This window comes from Protomyctophum parallelum (genome assembly GCF_964188405.1).
Source record: "Protomyctophum parallelum genome assembly, chromosome: 3".
NCBI classification, from domain to species: Eukaryota; Metazoa; Chordata; class Actinopteri; order Myctophiformes; family Myctophidae; genus Protomyctophum; species Protomyctophum parallelum.
The window spans coordinates 19416218-19436165 of NC_139698.1; the positions used below are offsets into that span (position 1 = coordinate 19416218).

Consider the following 19948-nt stretch of genomic DNA (forward strand, 5'->3'; position numbering starts at 1 on the left):
ATATTATAGTCACCAGCTATGTACGTGACCTTCTGTCCGGTGTTTCTAAATGTACTTTCCATAAAGTTGGTAAATAGCTCAATACTGGAGTCTGGGGCTCTATAAACACAGCTGACAATAGTATTTTTCTTTTTTCCCATATCAATTTCTATAGTAATACATTCACAAACATCATCAATGGCGATAGTCATTGTATCTATAACCTTATGTTTGAGTCTACTGTCCACATACAGAGCAGTCCCTCCTCCAGTTCTAGTATTTCTGTTCATGAGGTTCAGCTCATAGCCCTCTAGCTCAAAATCCAACCCCCTCTCCGGGTTAAGCCACGTTTCAGATATTGCTATTACACTGAATGGTGTAGTGTGCTGTCTAAGGTACATTCTGATTTTTTCAAAGTTGGCATACATACTTCTGGCATTAAAGTGTATAATTGATATGGTATTTTGTATTTTTATATTATTTTTAAACTGTTCGTCAGTGTAGTAACAGGAGTTATTTAAATTTGCAAAGAAATTTATATCTGGGTCAATATCCTGATTTATGTCATTCATGTTCTGAGCCTAGAGTCCTTAGTATAGCCATATATGATGTGAACTTAACATTTACAAAAAAATAAATACCATGCCCGCTCCGTACACACACCCACGCACGCACGCACACACACACATAATCTCCCATGAAGCCAACAGTCCACTGGGTCCAGTATGAGAGGCATCTGCACGTACATGCGCACGCACGCACGCACACACACACACGCAGCCATAGTGTCATTGTTATGGGCAAGGCAGTCCATATTTGACGTAGGCACGCAAACGCACACACCAGCACAGTCCAGCACGAAAGGCATCTGCACGTACATGCGCACGCACGCACGCACACACACACACACACACACACGCAGCCATAGTGTCATTGTTATGGGCAAGGCAGTACTTGTTTAACGTAGGCACGCAAACGCACACACCAGCACAGTCCAGCACGAAAGGCATCTGCACGTACATGCGCACGCACGCACGCGCACACACACACGCAGCCATAGTGTCATTGTTATGGGCAAGGCAGTACTTATTTAACGTAGGCACGCAAACGCACACACCAGCACAGTCCAGCACGAAAGGCATCTGCACATACATGCGCACGCACGCACGCACACACACACACGCAGCCATAGTGTTTGTCCAACAAAAGGAAAAAAGGAGAAGGTTGAAAGAAAAAATAATGATCACTACTGTATGAAGCCAGTCCAAAACTACCATGAGTAGTTAAAAATACTTGAAGCTGTATGTAAACTACTTTTTCTAAAACTTTTGATAAAAATGGGAGCTGGGAAATAGGTCGAAAATTTGCGAGGACGGAGGGGTCTAAATTATTCTTTTTAAGAAGAGGTTTGATAGTAGCGTGTTTAAAATTAGCCGGGACTGTACCCAACTTCAGGCAGGAGTTTATGATTAAAATAATGGTGGGGCCAACTGAACTGAAGACATCTTTCAATAAAGATGAGGGGATGCTGTCCGAGGGGCTATTAGTTGGTCGCAGAGCGTTGACAATATCAGTGAGTGCGGTTAGGGAGACAGGCTTGAAATGAGTGAGGGTAGCAGTGGGTGTGGATAGGGCCGGCACCAGGGAAGGTGAGTGGGCAGATCTGAGTGTAGTAATTTTATCTAGAAAGAAATTAAGGAAGTTGTCACAGAGAGTAAGTGAGGGCACAACAGGGGATGTATCACAGGGATTTATGATGGAGTTAAGGACATTGAAAAGGACCTGTGGCTTTGTTACTGTTTTGAGACACAAGGTTGGAAATATAGTCCTTTTTTGCAGCTACAGCAGCTCTCTGGTAGTCCCTGAAGCAGTTTCGTAGAATCTCTAGTGAGACATGAAGTCTGTCTTTTTGCCACTTCCTCTCAGCGCGTCTGCAGGCTCGTCTGAGATCGCGAGTGTTAACATTAAGCCATGGCTCGGAAAGTGATTTTGTGCTTTTAATTTTGAGCTTAAAGGGCGCAACGGAATTCAAAGTGCTAGTGCATGTATGGTTAAACATGGAGAGGAGTTCCTCCGCACTCAGAGTGCTAGTGTGATCAAGGGCCCAAATTGCTGAATTGTTAAAAATGCGGGAGAACTAGGGAGCAGTGGCAGAAGTGATAGTGCGCTGACGACGGGCAGGGGCAGCAGATTTGATTTTGGAACAGGGAATTACGGCAGTGAATAGGATGGGGAAATGATTGGAGATACAAAAGGACGTGCAAATGTCAGTGACAGTGATAGATAGACCATGAGACAAAATAAGATCGAGGGTGTGCCCCTTATCATGGGTAGGACCGGTAACTGATTGTGTTAGGTTAAAAGCATCGAGGAGATTAAGAAAGTCCTTTACTAGGGGTTTGGATTCACAACAGACATGCACATTAAAATCAGCAGAAATCACAATATGATCATAGTTGACCATGACTTCCGATAGTCGGAAGTCACCAAAGTCCTGGATGAAACCTGCATTGTATTTTGGAGTGCGATAAATCACAGCACAGAATATATGAGAGGACAAGTTTATACGGAATTGCTGGAGCTCAAAGCTAGGGTAATGACGAGCAGGTACAATCAGTTGACAATCTAAGTTTGAGTTAAAAACTGTCGCTAGGCCCCCACCAGTGCTAGTGGTTCGAGGGGAACTGAAAAAGGAACAGTCAGAGGCTGCCAGGTCTCTGTAAGGAACATAACATCCAGTTTGTGGGACGTGAAAAAGTCCTTCAGGATGAAAGTTTTATTGATCTTGGACCTGACATTTAATAGAGCCATACAAATTTTTAGCTCGGCCTTGGGTGGAGCAGATGCACGTTTCAGTGGACGGAGGTAACGGTGGTTAACAGTATGTCTAGGTAGGGGGAGTGGCACTGAAGGTAGTATATGATTTCTATTGCCAGTTATTGTTGAGATAATGGATATATGGGTATCATTATTTCTATTACTATTTGATGATGATGATGATGATGATGATGATGGTGACGACGACGACGATGAAGACGACGACGCAGGTGGTGGTCCCAGTCCGTTAGTGATGGCCAGGGCGGAACTAACGGAACTACCGGTTTGGGGGGAACGTCAATAGCGGGACACCACCGGACTGATCAACACAGTATCGATCGGTGGTGGTGGAGGAGCGATGCGTACGTTGTAACCGATATTGGCTGATAGTGTCTGGGCACCCTGTCTATTCGGGTAGAGTCCGTCGTGATTAAAAAAGGAGGGACGGCACCAGAACAAGTTAAAATTGTCTATGAAGTTAAAGTCGTGGGTGGAGCAGAATCGTTTGGTCCAAGTGTTAAAAGCAAGGATTCTACTATAATACGTGTCGCCGCGAGACAACGTTGGGATGGGACCAGATATAAAAAAGGGCAATTTGCTGCTAGTTAAAATGTCAATCATTTGTAAAAAATGCTCCTTCGTCAGTTCTGAGTGACAACGGGATTGGTCATTCGTCCCGACATGAATGATCATTTTCTTGATTGAATTCGGTAGTGAATCGATTACACCTGGTAGCTTTTCGATCAGGACAGGAATGGTGGATCCAGGGAAGCAAAACACTTCAGCACGTGGAACCTTTACATTTCTAAGGATCGAATCAGAAATTATCGCAATCGATGGAGTCGCTGTGGACGGAGGATTCTTATTTAGACTCTTGTTTTTAGGGTGTTGGACTCCTGGAGCGACCTGAGAATATTGCTTATTTTGTGGAGATGGGAGCCTATGCTGCGTTGGTGTACTCCTAGGCCATTCCCAGGTATTGGCTAGAGTTGGGATTATTTCACTGGGATTTGGAGACGGGAGTATAACATTTGGAGAGGCCGGTAGCTGAGACACCGACGACTGGGATCTAAATCGTACGGCTGCCTGTAGCATTAGTTTCCGACTCTTTTTTTGTTCTGAGGCTGACAGCTTGGATCTAACAGAAAGGGGCGGAGGGGCCAGTAAGCCTTTGGACTGTCCCGGGTTTGATGGTGGAACATTATGAACGGACAGTGGAGGGAAATCTTCAATGCTGCTCAGTAGAAGGAAACTATTTCTGGTGGTGAGAGGCTGGGCATGGCATGGAAGCACAGGGGGCTGGGGGCCCCCGTGTTTACCACGTGTGACCAGTGACCAGGAGGCTGGAGTAGAGCTGCCCAGACCCGCGACACTGGTCCCGTCAACTGGGGGACGTCTGCGGGGGTCCGGCACGGTGTCGGCCAGTTCAGCAGCGAGGGTCCACCTGTGGTGGGAGGGGGAGGGGGGGGGGGGGGGGGGGGGGGGGCGAGCGATGGACTGTATCATCGTTGTCCGGACACATGGAGTCGATGAAGGTCTCGTCGTCCTTGATCTGATGGAGCCGTGACACCCTCATCCTTAGATCGGACACCTCCTGGAACAGCCGATGACAACTGCCACAGTTGGGCGACACGGTAGGTGAAGCCATGCCCGTGGGCATGGTGGCTGAGGGTAAAAAATATCTTTGGCGAGTAAATTGTGAAATTAACAGTGTGGTTTTGGATCAAATGAGGCTAGGGGTAAGGCACGTAGTAGCCCGGGCCGGCACCTACCCGCGAGGGCCACACAAGTGGTGGCCCGGTGCGATGAGCTGACTCAGAAAGCAGGATTATGAACAGTAGTAATGCTGTGCAGGAGTGAGACCTACCCGCGAGGGCCACGTACGTGGCCCGGTGCGGTGTGTTTTCTCCGCGTTGATAGATTCAGGAAAGCCGGTTTCCGTCAGGCTCCCCGTCGGTAGCGGTTTCTTGGTTAGCTTCCGCTGATGCCAGGACAGAGTTTGCCCCGACAGGATGGTACAGGTGGAGATCCAGGTTGATGTAGTGATAAGATAAGATACCGACGGTAGAAAAACGCAGCAGGAGCAGAGCTGTCAGACTAGCCTCTGCTACCTGTCAGGCTAGCAGTGGTAGGCTACTGACAGCAGCCCAGGTGGGAGCTGGTCGGTTGTATGTCTTGTACATAAAAACTGTGATTCCGATCATTAAAACAGACTGGGTGTATTAAAAAGAACAGTTTAAAACAGCCATGTTCTTATTTTTAGAGTGATCAGAATGAGATAAATGATAAAATCCACCGTTTGTAGAGACTTGTCTCTCGGCGTCTTCAGCGTCTCGACAGCACATAGGTCATTCCCGGTGGGTCGGGGCACTATAGGACCAAAGGCTGTTTTCCCCAGCTCCGTGTTTACTTTGGGGACTTTTAGTCTTTTAGTCCTACAGTATATATATGGTACAGGATTCCAAACCATCAGAGATTTAATATACAGTACAATAGTACATTTCATTTGATAATCGTCCATCCCAAGTTTATAAACAATAAACTTGCTCTCCCAAAGTTTAACTAAGCATGCCGTGTATTATCCCAAGTCTGAAGGTATACTTTCAGTCTGCAGAACCCCGACGGGTGTGGACTAGTTCATTTTAAAGTATAAAGTAGGCCTATAATCCATTTTTGACCCGAGCCTTGGCTCAAAGCGTTGTCATTGGATTACGTCGGAGCAGACGAGTGTTTGTAATTGAAGTTTGTTTATGAAGCGTAAAAACAGAAAATGGAATTTTCATTCATAATGTTCCAATTATGTTCAATTACAGAAGCAAAACGGTTGTTACTCGCAATGATTGTTTGAGTTGACAAGTTAATCGTCAAGTAAAATGTCATAATTGTGACGGTGTGCGTGTGTGTGTGTGTGTGCGTGTTTATTAAAAATTATTTGTCCTGACAGCTAATTGGTTCGTGCAGCAACTTGTCCCACAAAGGCAAAACACACGCCTGGAGGACTCGTTGCATGTTCCATCGCACGCACGCACGCACGCACGCACGCACACACGCACGCAGCCAAACACAAGCGCAGCATGGTCGAATAGCTGAGTCACATGTGGGATGGTTGCCATGGTGACTGTTCCTAGGCGTCGTGATGCTTGGAGTGGTTTCCCCAGAGAGAGACACTGCTCCCCGGAAACATCATCATTAGAGGGAGACTGTGTGTGTGTGTGTGTGTGTGTGTGTGTGTGTGTGTGTGTGTGTGTGTGTGTGTGTGTGTGTGTGTGTGTGTGGTTGTATGTTTGTGTGTGTGTGTGTGTGCGCACGTGCGTGCGTGCGTGGGGGTGTATGCAGGGGCGGCCTTAGGAATCTGGAGGCCCGTTTCAAGACCAAATATGAGGCCCCCATATACCTATGACATCATTATTTTGTTGATACAGCCGTATATTGATACGAATAGTTTGACTGTTCAATATCACACGCAGCCATTACTCTCGACAATTAGCAACAACACCTTTCCTTATCCTGTCGTCCCTTCACAATTAAAGTGTCTCCCCTTTACCTCCCAATGCTGCACATTTTACCATGTTATTTACATAAAATAGGTGTAACTTTACTAACTTAACATTAACATTGTGGGATAGAGCAAGGCAGTGAGTGAGCGAGAGAGAGAGAGGGCCAAGAGTGGCGGGGGTTGACTGAGGGGACTTCAGTCCACTGTACACTCTTGCTTCGTGTCCCAGGTTGGCTTGGTGTGGAATGTGCTAATTTGTCACCTATATTCAAAGTCTGATTCCCACTGATTGTTGGCTGTGTTTAGCATGTGGCTGTGGAGTTTTGGTACAAAATCAAAACAACTTGTCTAATATTTTGGCATGTTTAAACCTCCAGGAAAATCCGTGTTGAGGTTCTTGATCCACTGTTTTCCATTAAAACGTCTTTGTCCTACTGTCCAGTTGGGATTGTGTTGAAGTCCAGGTATACTTTTAGAGCTTCAATGCCATGTGCCATGTAATGTTGAACAATCCTTTTAGTTGTCTTTTTTGCATTGTTAATATTGTATTTGTGTTGTCTCAGCCTTGCAGCTATTGTTTTACTCGTTTCTCCGACATATTGTAAGCCACATTTTTCACATGTGATTAAATAAACACAGTTGCTGGTGCTGGCTGTTATCTGTTGTTTAATCTCCAACGTGCGTTTTGTAGTTCAATTTTTAACTTTGGGTTTGAAGTATTCTGGTCTCTGGCGTGCTGGTGTGTTGATTACTTTTATCTTGCTGTGTACCAGATAAAATGGTAAATGGTGCATTTATATAGCGCCTTTATCCAAAGCGCTTTATATAGATTGTGCATTACATTCACCCATTCACACACACATTCATACACCGATTGCGGCGGAAGCCATGCAAGGTACCAACCAGCACATCGGGAGCAATTTGGGGTTCAGTGTCTTTGCCCAAGGACACTTCGACATGTAGACAGGAGGAGCCGGGATTCGAACCGCCGACCAATGGATCATTGGACGACCTGCTCTACCTCTTGAGCCACAGTCGCCCTTAAGAGTTTAGTTTTTTCTGTAGGCCGAGTTTCGCGATTATTCTTTTTTTGGCAGAAGGAGAAGGAAAAACACAACAAACAATAACAATAAAGGACCAACCTTTCAGGACTCCTTGGTCCTTTAAATAAAAAAAAGATCATAGAAATAAATTTACAATAAAGAGAGTTCCACCGTGTTCAGTTTGGAACATACAGACACAGGTTTGTGTTTCCACCGCATTGTGTTGGACGGAACAATTGTCATTGTTTGATGCCTAGCTGAATGGTTGGAGAGCTTGTCTGGAGAGAAGGAGTCTCCTGAGGTTTGAATCTCAGTAAGTGATGCTGAGAGGTGGCTCACCATCAGGTGGGATGAGATGTTGATCCATCATTTTTTTTTTTTTTTTATTTAATCTTTTTTGCGGCCTTTTATTGGTTTTTTGAAGGGACAGACAGTAGGCTGACAGGAAACGGGAGAGAGATGGGGGAAGACATGCAGTAAAGGCCGCATCGGGCTCGGGAGTCGAACCAGCGGCACACTGCGACTGGATTACCAGTCGGGTGCCCAGACGGTTACGCCACCGCCTGGGCGATCCATCATTTCTTGATCTTTCTGCTGTTCCTTCGTTTGGAATGTGGTCTCGGTTGTTATTGTTGTTGTCGTCTGTTGTCGTTGGTTGCCATGGCTGCCAGTTCCCACCTGATGTCGTGTGGGAGTTCTGATTGGTCCAGAGCGTACTGAATAACTTCTAGCTTGCATAACGTCTTAAGAAAAGGACTGAAGTCTAAGATGAACAGCTCATCAGAGATAGTTTGATCTCCTTTGTATCCTCCAAAGAGGATGATACGATCTCCCACAATGCAACAACACATACCACGCATTGGACATGGTCCTTTCCCCTTGGGCTCAACCTTCTTCCAGGAGAAGGTCTCTGGACTGAATTTCCACACATCATTAAAGTACTGGTTACCGTTCCAGCCACCAAATATGTACAGCTCTCCATTGTAGGTAAATGCTGAATGACAACAGCGTCCTTCTGGTAGTAGTTGTGCAGAAGGTGTGTCCAGCCAGGCGTTTGTCTCTGTGTCAAACACTCTGATGCTGTTGTAGCCCCCCTGGGGCCTCCAGCCCATGAATAGAAACATATTGGTACCAATGATGGTGGCAGAGTGACGGCGTGAAGCAGGAGGTGGAGTTCCTCTGGGGTTAATTGAAGTCCAGACCATTGTGCTGGTGTCCAACTTGTACATGTCATGAGTGTATCCAGTCAGCTTGGTATCTCCTCCATAGATAAACATGACCTTCTCTAACACACAGGCTGAGTGGTAGCTCCTCTCCTCTGGAACAGTCCCAGAAACCCTGTTTTGGAACCATCTGTGGGAGTCAACATCAAATGCATAAAGCACATTGCAGTAAGGCTCCCCTCCCCAGATGTAGACTGTATCTTCAACCAACACAGCTGTGTGGCCGCAGCACATGGATGGAACCTCAAGGTGACCGTCTCCTCTTCCTGGTTCCACTGGAGGTAACTTCTTCCAGCATAAAGACACTGTGTTGAAGACATGGACATCCATCGGTTCCATGATGTTTATGGTGACATCACAGTAGCCTCCAAAGGAATACAGATTGTTCCTCACTGCTACAGCAGCCTGAAAGGCTCGCTTTGGTCCTCCTGCTTTGGAAACGGTCCAAGACAACATCACTCTGTCTGTCTGTCTGTCTGTCTGTCTGTCTGTCTGTCTGTCTGCCTGCCTGCCTGCCTGCCTGCCTGCCTGCCTGCCTGCCTGCCTGTTTGTCTCTCTTCTCTCTCCCGACGTCTACAGTCATTTTCAACACGGTGCATCATCTTATATCTTCTGGTGTGAAATCACACGAGACACAAACTGTTGCCATGCACGCCTTAACAAAGCCAATTAGTGCAGCTGTTCTTCATCTGCACCCTTTGAACTCTATTGCTATATTTATTACTTCATTGCGGCTACCTTGGGGTCTATGGATCTATGGGTCTTCCACACGTATAGCATACAGTAGTATAGTATATATGTATAGTTTATAATATAGTTTCATTATATAGATATTCCACTGTTAGGTTCTTAGTTTACGCATGTTTCATGATAAATGCTTTTTATGTGATGCATTCCCATGCTTTTTTGTTCTTGCTTAATGTAAGTCACTCTGGATTAAGAGCGTCTGCTAAATGCCTAAATTGTAAATTGCTACAGCGTTCCCTAACACTAAGCTGTGTTGTATTTTGAGGCTGTGTGTGTGTGTGTGTGTGTGTGTGTGTGTGTGTGTGTGTGTGTGTGTGTGTGTGTGTGTGTGTGTGTGTGTGTGTGTGTGTGTGTGTGTGTGTGTGTGTGTGTGTGTGTGTGCGCGTGCGTGCGCACGTGCGCGGAATGTGCTCAAGCTGACTGGCTGAGCATGGAATGTGATGTATGGTGATAACAGTGCCGCTCACGTCACGTGGGTGTGATATTTTTCTCCATATCGCTGTGTGAGAGACAGTCCACTGAGCAACTCAAAGTGAGGCTGAATGACAAGCATTTTGCATTCTGGCTCTTTGAGGGGAGCTAGCGCCCCCTATGGCCAGCTTGGTGTGTTTGTTTGTTCTCAAGGGCAGCCTTAGGAATCTGGAGGCCTGTTTCAAGACAAATATGAGGCCCCCATATACCTATGACATAATTATTTTGTTGAGGCCCCCCTGAGGGTGGAGGCCCGTTTCAATTGAAACTGGTGAAACATACTTAAGGCCTCCTATGGGTGTATGCAAACCCAAATGTAAAAGCATTTAGAATATCTGACCTGAATCTGTCTGTCTCTGTCTCTCTCTCCCCCTCTCTCTCTACCCCCCCCCCCCTATCTCCCCCCCCCCCCCCTCTCTCTCTCTCTGACCCAGAATGACACGTGGGGCGTGCAGTACTCGTACGCCCTGTTCAAGGCCATGAGCCACATGCTGTGCATCGGCTACGGTGCCCAGGCCCCCGAGGGCATGACGGACGTGTGGCTGACCATGCTCAGCATGATCGTTGGCGCCACCTGCTACGCCATGTTCATCGGCCACGCCACCGCCCTCATCCAGAGCCTGGACTCCTCGCGCAGACAGTACCAGGAGAAGGTACTGTACTGTACCACCCCAAAAAGCGATTGTCCAATGCCAATCCAAATAGTTGAGCATCGGTTGTTATATGCAGGTCAGGCTTTCTTCGCTGCTAACGTGCCTATTGGACAAGGATTTTGGGGGTTGGGGAGGGACTTAGTGAAGGGCTAATTAAGTGCCCTTTCCTTGAGTGTACTTATACTCAACCACTTAACCCATTTGAGGACGATTCTACAGTTGGCAGTTTTCTGAAAAAACAATGTTTCTATGTCAGTGGTTTTCAAACTATTTCAAGTCAAGGACCCCCGAAAATATATGTAATTGGCCCCGGACAATGTGTTGTTTATTTGTTGTTTATTTATTTTATATCTATGGCAGTACCCCCTGGTGACATTTGACACAGGCATACACCATAGTACCATATTATGTAACGCGCACTATGCTTTTTACGTCTGCATATAGTACTTTCATAGTATTAAAGTATGAATGCAGACGTAAAAAGCATCCGTGCGCTCCTCACTCCAAACGCACAAGAAACACTGTCTTCTGCTTTAGTCGACTATCATCTTATGATATATTATATATTGACTAAAACCAGAGTAAAATGGATGAAAATGTATTTAACTCAAATAAATCAAAATGTGCTGTCCAAATGAACACTGCTATACATAGACTTGATTGACAGCACTGTCATTCATTCATAAATATATGACCAGAATTATCTATACTTTGACTCAAGTTCTGGAGTCGAGTGCTTAGTTTGTTCACCACTGCTAAGCAGCCTAGCAGGAAGTCATGGGATGGATTTGCTGGAGGGGATGGAAGGTGCCGGAGGGGGATGGATGGTGAGGATCCAGTTCCACTGCTCTTGATATACTTGTATCCCTGCTTTCTGTCGGACTGAATTAAATACACACATTTCCTGTTGGGAGATGTAGACTGGTCTGGTTTCGATACTTATGTTTGATAACATCACAATTTGATTATTCTCTTAAAGAATAATCTTAACCACATTAAACCCTGGTGTATTTTGGGCATAGATTGTCATGCATGTGACAAAATATGCGTAACCGCACGAACCTATTGTACCTATTCTAGAGAAAATTATTTGGCGAGCCACACTATATGAGCTGCCTATGATGAGCTTGTAGATCTGCTATTTTTGTTTTTGCGTGCGTGCGTGCAAAACTCTGAAGGTGTTTTAAGTCGAACATTTTTAACTCAAGTCTTTGCTTCTGGAGGTCCCTGGAACGGCCTGAAAAGGTTTGAACACTACTGATATAACTTCAACACTAGGCTGTACAACAGCCAGCTATAGTAGGCTATGAGATGTTTGATGTGTGTGTGTGTGTGTGTGTGTGTGTGTGTGTGTGTGTGTGTGTGTGTGTGTGTGTGTGTGTGTGTGTGTGTGTGTGTGTGTGTGTGCGTGCGTGCGTGTGTGCGTGCGTGCGTGCGTGCGTGTGTGCATGTGTGTGTGCGCGTGCGTGCCTTGCGTTACAGTACAAACAAGTGGAACAGTACATGTCCTTCCATAAGCTGCCTGCGGACGTGCGTCAGAAGATCCATGAATATTACGAGCATCGTTTCCAGGGCAAGATGTTCGATGAGGAGAACATCCTGGGAGAGCTCAGTGAACCCCTGAAAGAGGTGCACACTGCGCACACGCACACACACACACACACACACACACACGCACACCTCGCCTCCTTCTCCACTAAACGGAATTTTACCAATTTCTTAGCGTCCTGCAATCTGGGAGCCTTCTCACAACCGACAAGGACATCACTGAGGCTTCCACGAGCAGTTTACATTTGTAACCATTAACCAAGCTGTCAAAGTCAAAGTCATACGATTTGTCACACACGTCACCGCAGTGAAATTCGTTTTCCACATTTGACCCATCTCTTGGAGCGGTGAGCTGCAGCTCGGGAATCATTTGATTAGTAGATTTGACCCCCCAAACCAACCCTTTGATGCTGAGTGCCAAGCAGGGAAGCATTACGTCCCATTTTTACAGTCTTTGTTATGACCCGGCCGGGGATCGAACCCCGACCTCCCAGTTTCAGGGCGGACACTCTAACCACAAGGCCACTGTATAATAGCATCCTATTAAGACATTGGTACTTATAGGGCCCTCTTCCAGAGATCCAGACTGTGGTCAAAATGTACATGCCACTTTCAAAATGGTCACTTCTCTACTGTCCCCATCATCGACAACAACAGCTAGCCTGTGACATCGGGAAAAAATGAATCATTTTCATTATTGCGCATGAACATGGCGGTTGAAACACACATGAGTGCTTGTGCATGTTGGCAGATGATGAAACATAATTATGAACGTATATGTCATTAGCTGATAAATAGGTCAACAATTCCGCCGTGCCTATAGCAACGTATACATTCCCTTATGTACAATAGCAGCCACCATGGCTGCTAATGTTTCAGTAAGTGGATTGTAGTCACGTTGCAGACAACGAGGAGGAAAACATATTAGGGCACCAACAGAGAAAGGTTGAGTCTGGTTGGAATTAACCCATTCTGACCTGAGATCAGATTCTAAAAATGTCAGTCGTTCTTCGATTTAAAAAAAATAGCAGAGCTGCAAGCTACGAGCTTGTAGATCTGCTATTTTTCAATTGCTAAAGCATAACATGATGCTAACACCAAAAGGGGTTCCCGTTCAGAATGGGTGAAGGACCAGCTTTACAATTTACAATTTAGGCATTTAGCAGACTTTAGATTAGATTAGATTGGATTAGATTAAATTCATTGTCACTGCACACATAGTATACAAATACTTTGACAATGAAATGAAGAGTGGCGTCTAGCCGGGAGTGCAATACAGCAATGCAGTAAATGAGAATAAATGCAGAAAGATGTACAGTATCAGTATGTACAGTAATGTGTATACAGAATAATGTATGCATTATCTTAATCCAGAGCGATTTACCTTAAGCAAAAACAAAAACATGGCAATACACATCATATACATACGAATATTGACTGAATTTGCTTTGGCTGTCACACGCGCACACATATTATACACTTCATGACATGTCGAGGACTAATTTAAGTTTATGCCCAACTGACTGAATGTAACGCATGCTTATTGTTTGTGGTGCCTCCCCCCTTAATTACCAACCAGCTACCCAACTACATCATATAGCATGACCCTTCTCTCTCTCTCTCTCTCTCTCTCTCTCTCTCTCTCTCTCTCTCTCTCTCTCTCTCTCTCTCTTTCTCTCAAAATTCAATTAAATTCAATTAAATTAAATTCAGTTCAGTTCAGTTCAGTTCAGTTCAATTCAATTCAATTCAATTCAATTCAATTCAATTCAATTCAATTCAGTTCAATTCAGTTCAGTTCAATTCAATTCAATTCAGTTCAGTTCAGTTCAGTTCAGTTCAATTCAATTCAATTCACTTCATTGGCATGAATGTATAATTACAGTATTGCCGAAGCATAAGATGCAGCAAAAAAACAAAACAAAAAAATATAACAGAACACAATATCAAACATACAACAAATAGAACATTGACTTTCACAATAAAAGATGCAGATGTTGTCATAATGAATGTGTCCATGGTCTCTCTCTCTCTCTCTCTCTCTCTCTCTCTCTCTCTCTGTGTGTGTAGGAGATTGTGAGTTTCGACTGTCGCAGCCTGCTGGCCAACATGCCTCTGTTTTTGCGAACGCAGTGAGCACTAACTATAGAAGCTGGCCTAAACTGTCTGTCTGTCTGTGTGTGTGTCATACTGTAACACCACCGGCCCGCCACCAGAGGGCGCAGCTGTATCACACACAAAAAAACACACACAAAACGTAACTTAAAAAAAAAACGTAACTTAAAAAAACTTAATTGAAAACAAAATAACTTAAAGAGCGGCGTTCGCTTCCCGCGTTCACGCGTCTTACTTGTATATAGCATGACCCTTCTCTCTCTCTCTCTCTCTCTCTCTCTCTCTCTCTCTCTCTCTCTCTCTCTCTCTGTGTAGGAGATTGTGAGTTTCAACTGCCGCAGCCTGGTGGCCAACATGCCTCTGTTCGCCAACGCCGACCCCAACTTCGTGACGGCGGTGCTGACCAAGCTGCGCTTCGAGGTGTTCCAGCCGGCGGACTTCATCATCCGGGAGGGCACCGTCGGGCGCAAGATGTACTTCATCCAGCACGGCCGCGTCGGCATCCTGGCCCGCGGGAACAAGGAGACCAAGCTCTGCGACGGCTCCTATTTCGGAGGTGAGTTTGATTAGCATTAGCATTATGCTATGCTTTAGCTATTGAAAAATAGCAGATCGACAAGCTCATAGCGCGCCACCGAGTGGCGCGCTATGAGCTTGTCGGTCTGCTATTTTTTTTTTAATCGAAGAGCCACTGACATAGAAACATGGCTTTTTCAGATAACTGTCAGGATGTAGAAGGCTGATCTCAGGTCAAAATGGGTTAAGCATTACACTTGTTTACAAGAGGGTCCACCATGTTCAATTCATCAAAACATTTAGAGACGTACAAATAGACACTTCCATATATAGTCAAAGAGGAATTCATCATAAAGGAAGCAAAAAGAGAAAAGAAACATATACAGTGAGGGGAGTCCTGGTTTTAGTCCCGGTCTGGTTTGGTTTGGTTTCTGCCGTTGGTCTGGTCTGGTTTTGGCACAAGAGAGAGACTCGGGGAGTAGAGTCGCTGCTTCTTCGTCTGGGAAGGAGCCAGCTTAGGTTATGGTTCGGGCATCTGGTTAGGATGCCTCTCGTGCGTCTCCCTAGGGAGGTCCTCGAGGCACGTCCTACTGGGAGGAGACATCCCCCCCCCCCGGGGCAGACCAAGGGGAAGTTGGAGGAAACACATCGACTCACTGGCCTTGGAACGTCTCGGAATCCCCCGGGAGGAAGTCACTATAATGTTGCTCTGGAGAGGGAAGTCTGGAGCACTCTGGTGGAGCTGTTGCCCCCGCGACCCGACTACGGATAAGCGATTGAAGATGGATGGTCTGGTTTTGTTGGGTTTTTTGGGGGGGGGGGGTTGGTGATGTATAGGGTCGCAGCCACGCCCCCTTTTCATGACGACGAGCGGCCCGGGAAGACAATTTCCCATTCATTCTTTTTCCCGTAGACGTTTCATAAAGTATTTATTTAAAGACCTGTGAGCCTTGGTCAAAGCCAACTCGGATTGTGACAACTCATGACGACAAACACAACTCTTTGGACCGAACAAATAAGCACCTGGTGCGTCGCTAAATGTGATCCGTTGCTGCAAATCGCTGGGCGCTCTGATTTAATGGTCCTAAGTATACCCCCCGCAGGCGTTTGTGGTGTTTTAACCATAGAGAGTACATATGGACCATAGGGAGTTGAGAGCATCGTTAAAAATAGATATTGGGATTATGTCAACTTGTCTGGGTCAGGACTCTGCATCCGAGAGACGACAGCTGTTGAGGGCCTTCTAATGAAATTGGGTTTGATTAAAATCTTTATTTATTCTCGAAAAGAACATTCAGGTTCCCCTGCAATGCTGACGAGATCACATATACAGTGTAAAACAATTTAAGACAGATATAAAACACAAATCTAGTCTACACGTGAAGTGAGGCATAGAGACATAATACACAAGTTGAAAATCACACCCGTGTGAACTGAGTGGTGCAACTCCCCTCTCCCCCTGCCTCTCTCTCTCTCTCTCTCTCTCTCTCTATCTCTCTCTCGCTCTGTAATTAGCACTGCAGGCAACAGTGCAACACTATCTCTCTCTCTCTCTCTCTCTCTCTGTTTCTGGCACAACAGCGCCACTTTTCCCCCTACTGGTACTCTAAACATAGGTCGTTAGTGTTGTACTGGACCCTCGCCTGGTTTGACATACTGGTAGTGTGTGCCGGCTGGGTGGTATGTGACAATCCGGTTGAAGTATTCCGTTGATACGACGACAGCGGCGGCGGGCCTGGGAGAACAATAACGCGACACGAGACAGTATCACGCTAAAGGTTCACCAAATGTATTACACACACAGGAACATATAGAGCTTGACCCCGATGACGTGAGACATAATAACCGCTAACTGCAGCAAGGCTGACCTTGCTGTCTGAGATGTCTCTCGTAGCCTAACCATAGAGTATGCTACAGTTCAGGCAGTACACAATACATCAAGTACACTGTGTACTCACGTACAAGTACACAGCCATGGGCGATCAGATTATAACAGTTAGGACATAAGACGTAAGTCACATAGGTAGGTTATAGGACATTGCTGTTCCTTGGAGTGGTTGCACCACTCAAAAACAGTTACATATTGAGTTGTAGGGAGGTTCAGAAGCAGGTTATTAAATTGACCATTGTGATATTGGGGTCCCAATTTTCAGTGTTTGCGTGTAGAGTGTTCCATGTAGTATACAGGGCATCGAAGCATGTTTCATGATAAATGTTTTTATGTGATGTATGTGACGTATTCCCATGCTTTTTTGTTCTTGCTTAATGTAAATCGCTCTGGATTAAGAGCGTCTGCTAAATGCCTAAATTGTGTAAATTGTGTAATTGTGAAGCAGAAAGCAGATTTCCCCAGTTCAGACCCGCACAGATGGGACCTCTCGTGTATAAGTCATTCACTTGAACGGGTCTGACGAGTATTTCTTTTCCAATTTAGCAGCAACGTGATAGGGGTGGTAACTTCCCATCAATAGCTTTAAAAAATCACACCCGCGTGAACTGAGTGGTGCAACTCCCCCTCCACCTCTCTCTCTCTCTCTCTCTCTCTCTCTCTCTCTCTCTCATTAGCAGGCAATAGTGCAGCACTATCCCTCTCTCTGTTTCTCGCACAACAGCGCCCCTACTGGTACTCATAGTCATATACTGGTGCTCATTAACGAACACATGAACACAATAGGTGAACAACACGTAGGTGAACACGGACATTGCTGTTCATTGGAGTGGTTGCACCACTCAAAAAATAAACTGGTGCCAGTGCCTGGTTGAGGTACGGTGGCTTAATAAATATCGTCTCTGTCGAAGTGGAAACCTCATAATTATGTCCACAACGGTTACCGTTCAGGATTCCAATTCAAAAGCATTTCCCAATGCATTTCCAATGGAAGTCACATGGTTTGATAGGTGTGAGTGAGGCCTAAATGTGTCTCCTGAAATGTGATGGGATGGGAACCTGACGGAGGCTGATTGCCGAAACGCGTTGGTCCTCCATTTTGTGTAATGATCTTTGCCATGCCTATTATTATTATTATTATTATTATTATTATTATTATTATTCAGTGATTTCACTTAATTCAAATATCACTTTTTTTTGTTTTGTTGTGATAATCCTCCCTACTATAGAGTGTGCTGACCATATAAGGAGTTCCTCCCTGTCCCCTGCCAGTTAACCCCTGGGGGTCAAAAAAACCTTAGGTTTCGTTTTTGGCTATAGGTGGCCCAGCCTTCATCCAATCAGGATAGAGAGGGGCCTTCTGCCAATCATGATCGAGCGGGGGCGGGCCTTGGTGTGTGTGCGCCCACCCTAGTGCAAACGTTGAACTTTGAACCTTCTGACCTCATTCTCTCTGTGATTCCTTCATGTGGATGTCACGAATCCCCAGTTTTGTATTTTTCCACCTGCTCACCCTTAATTCCTGCGCTCTCTTTTAAGGCTTATAGTGTTATTATTCATCCAAGGGGACAGTCAGGCTAACCGTATGAATTGATTTGTTCTTAAACGGAGCGACCAAATATATGGCTGACAAGCAAGAGGTTGTTCAAACAGCCGACTAAATCACCGCTCTCCCCACGGGGAATGTCATACCCTTTATTGGCTCTACAAACGTCTTCAGCAGAGTGCATTGAGAGTGTGATGGATGGTGTGTTTGGGGCGAACTGGGTGTTATAGCGTTAAGAACAGATATTACAAATGATGCGCTTACGGTCGGAAACAAATAAATCAATGAGACAGAGAGGTTCAGACCGAGATGTAAAAATCCGACACGTCTGAACTGAAAGGTGCTGTGCTGTACTGTACTGTACTGTACTGTACTGTACTGTACTGTACTGTACTGTACTGTACTGTACTGTACTGTACTGTACTGTACTGTACTGTACGTGCGTGCGTGCATGCGTGTGTGTGTGTGTGCGTGCATGCGGAAGTGCAACAGTGACACTTGGTGGTGAAAAAACGCTATTTCCGAGCTCGGACGGACACAGACAGACAGACATTGCTGCGTATAGGAGTGGCGCTAGGACTATTCAAATAGAAAGCAAATACTGTACTGTACTGTACTGTACTGTACTGTACTGTACTGTACTGTACTGTACTGTACTGTACTGTACTGTACTGTACTGTACAAGCCCTCCTCCCTGGCCTGTTTGTGTCTCTGTCTGTGTGTTAGGCTGTGCAACAGTGACACTTGGTGATGAACAAACGCTATGACGCTATTTTCGTGCTTGGACAGACAGACCCAAAAATAAAAAGATTAGATGATTTGATTAGATTTTTGGCACAGGGGTAAAGTAACCACCCACCATCATCGTGGAGTCTTGGTGGTTCTGATACCATCGTGGTGCATCTGCTTTGCATCATTGTCATACAAACACATGGGCGCGTTCGGAGGAGGAAAGCGGGCAGGGAGGGTGAACCTTGTCGCTGCACATAACCCCAACTGTCAATGTTGTTGAACAGGAGCAGGGACATGCAGAGACAAAAACAGCGAAAATAGCAGATCTACAAGCTCACAACGCGTTGCGCTGCGACGCGTTGAGAGCTTGTAGATCAGCTATTTTCGGGGCGCAACCCAGCACTCTTTAGCCCTCTAACACCCGCATTAATTTCTACTTGCAAAAAATTGATTTCAACCTTACTACTACTTTGTACTAATAGGACTAAGACTAAAAAATGTGTTAAAAAAAAAAAAAAAAAAGTTTGATGAAAAATTTATAATAGCCTAATTATATAATAATTATATAATAATATAATAAATTAATGATTTACATTTGGGGGATATCTTTCACAATAATGAATAAAACATGTTCTAGACATTCTAATGATCACAAAAAAACATATATTACAATTATTTCCAGAGTCCAGACATTTTTTATTTGTGTGAATTTCAGCCTCTGTGGGGGGTATTTATATGCAAATATCATGACAAATGGCATTGAAATGGCATTGCAATGAACATCACTGATGACGTTTAGGTGAAAAAAGAACAGAAAAAAAAAAAAAAAATTAGTAATTAAATAAAATAAATTTGTTGCTAAAAAGCAACGCTGGGTGTTAGAGGGTTAGCTAGTGGAGATGCAGGTGTAACGACATGGATTTCTATAAACAAATTTGTTTAACGCAAAATGCTGCATTCAAGTCCAGGAGACTTCGGGGGGGGGGAAGCAATTCTCCTGAATGCTGCCTTCCGCTATATGGCATGGAAAGGAGTAAATGCTGCATTCGTGGTCTGGAGAGGACAGTTGTTTCATAGACAGGTAAAAGGGCAGGGGCTGAAGCCCCCTTTGATGTCTATATGTGTGCGCGCGTCCCTGAACAACCACATCCACCTGGTTGGGGCATGCATGGTA

General features: G+C 45.2%; 1 protein-coding gene across 1 annotated transcript in view; it reads left to right on the forward strand.

Annotated features, from left to right (window-relative positions):
• The window catches only part of LOC310856579 (uncharacterized protein), a gene marked incomplete at both ends in the record, with an annotated part of 97781 nt that overhangs the window by 70833 nt on the left and 7000 nt on the right, over positions 1-19948 (forward strand). Inside the window, 3 exons of the mRNA XM_083762051.1 lie at positions 10211-10429; positions 11912-12058; positions 14408-14648. Of these exons, the coding sequence (XP_083618177.1) occupies positions 10211-10429; positions 11912-12058; positions 14408-14648 (607 nt within the window). The remainder of the gene's footprint in view (positions 1-10210; positions 10430-11911; positions 12059-14407; positions 14649-19948) is intronic.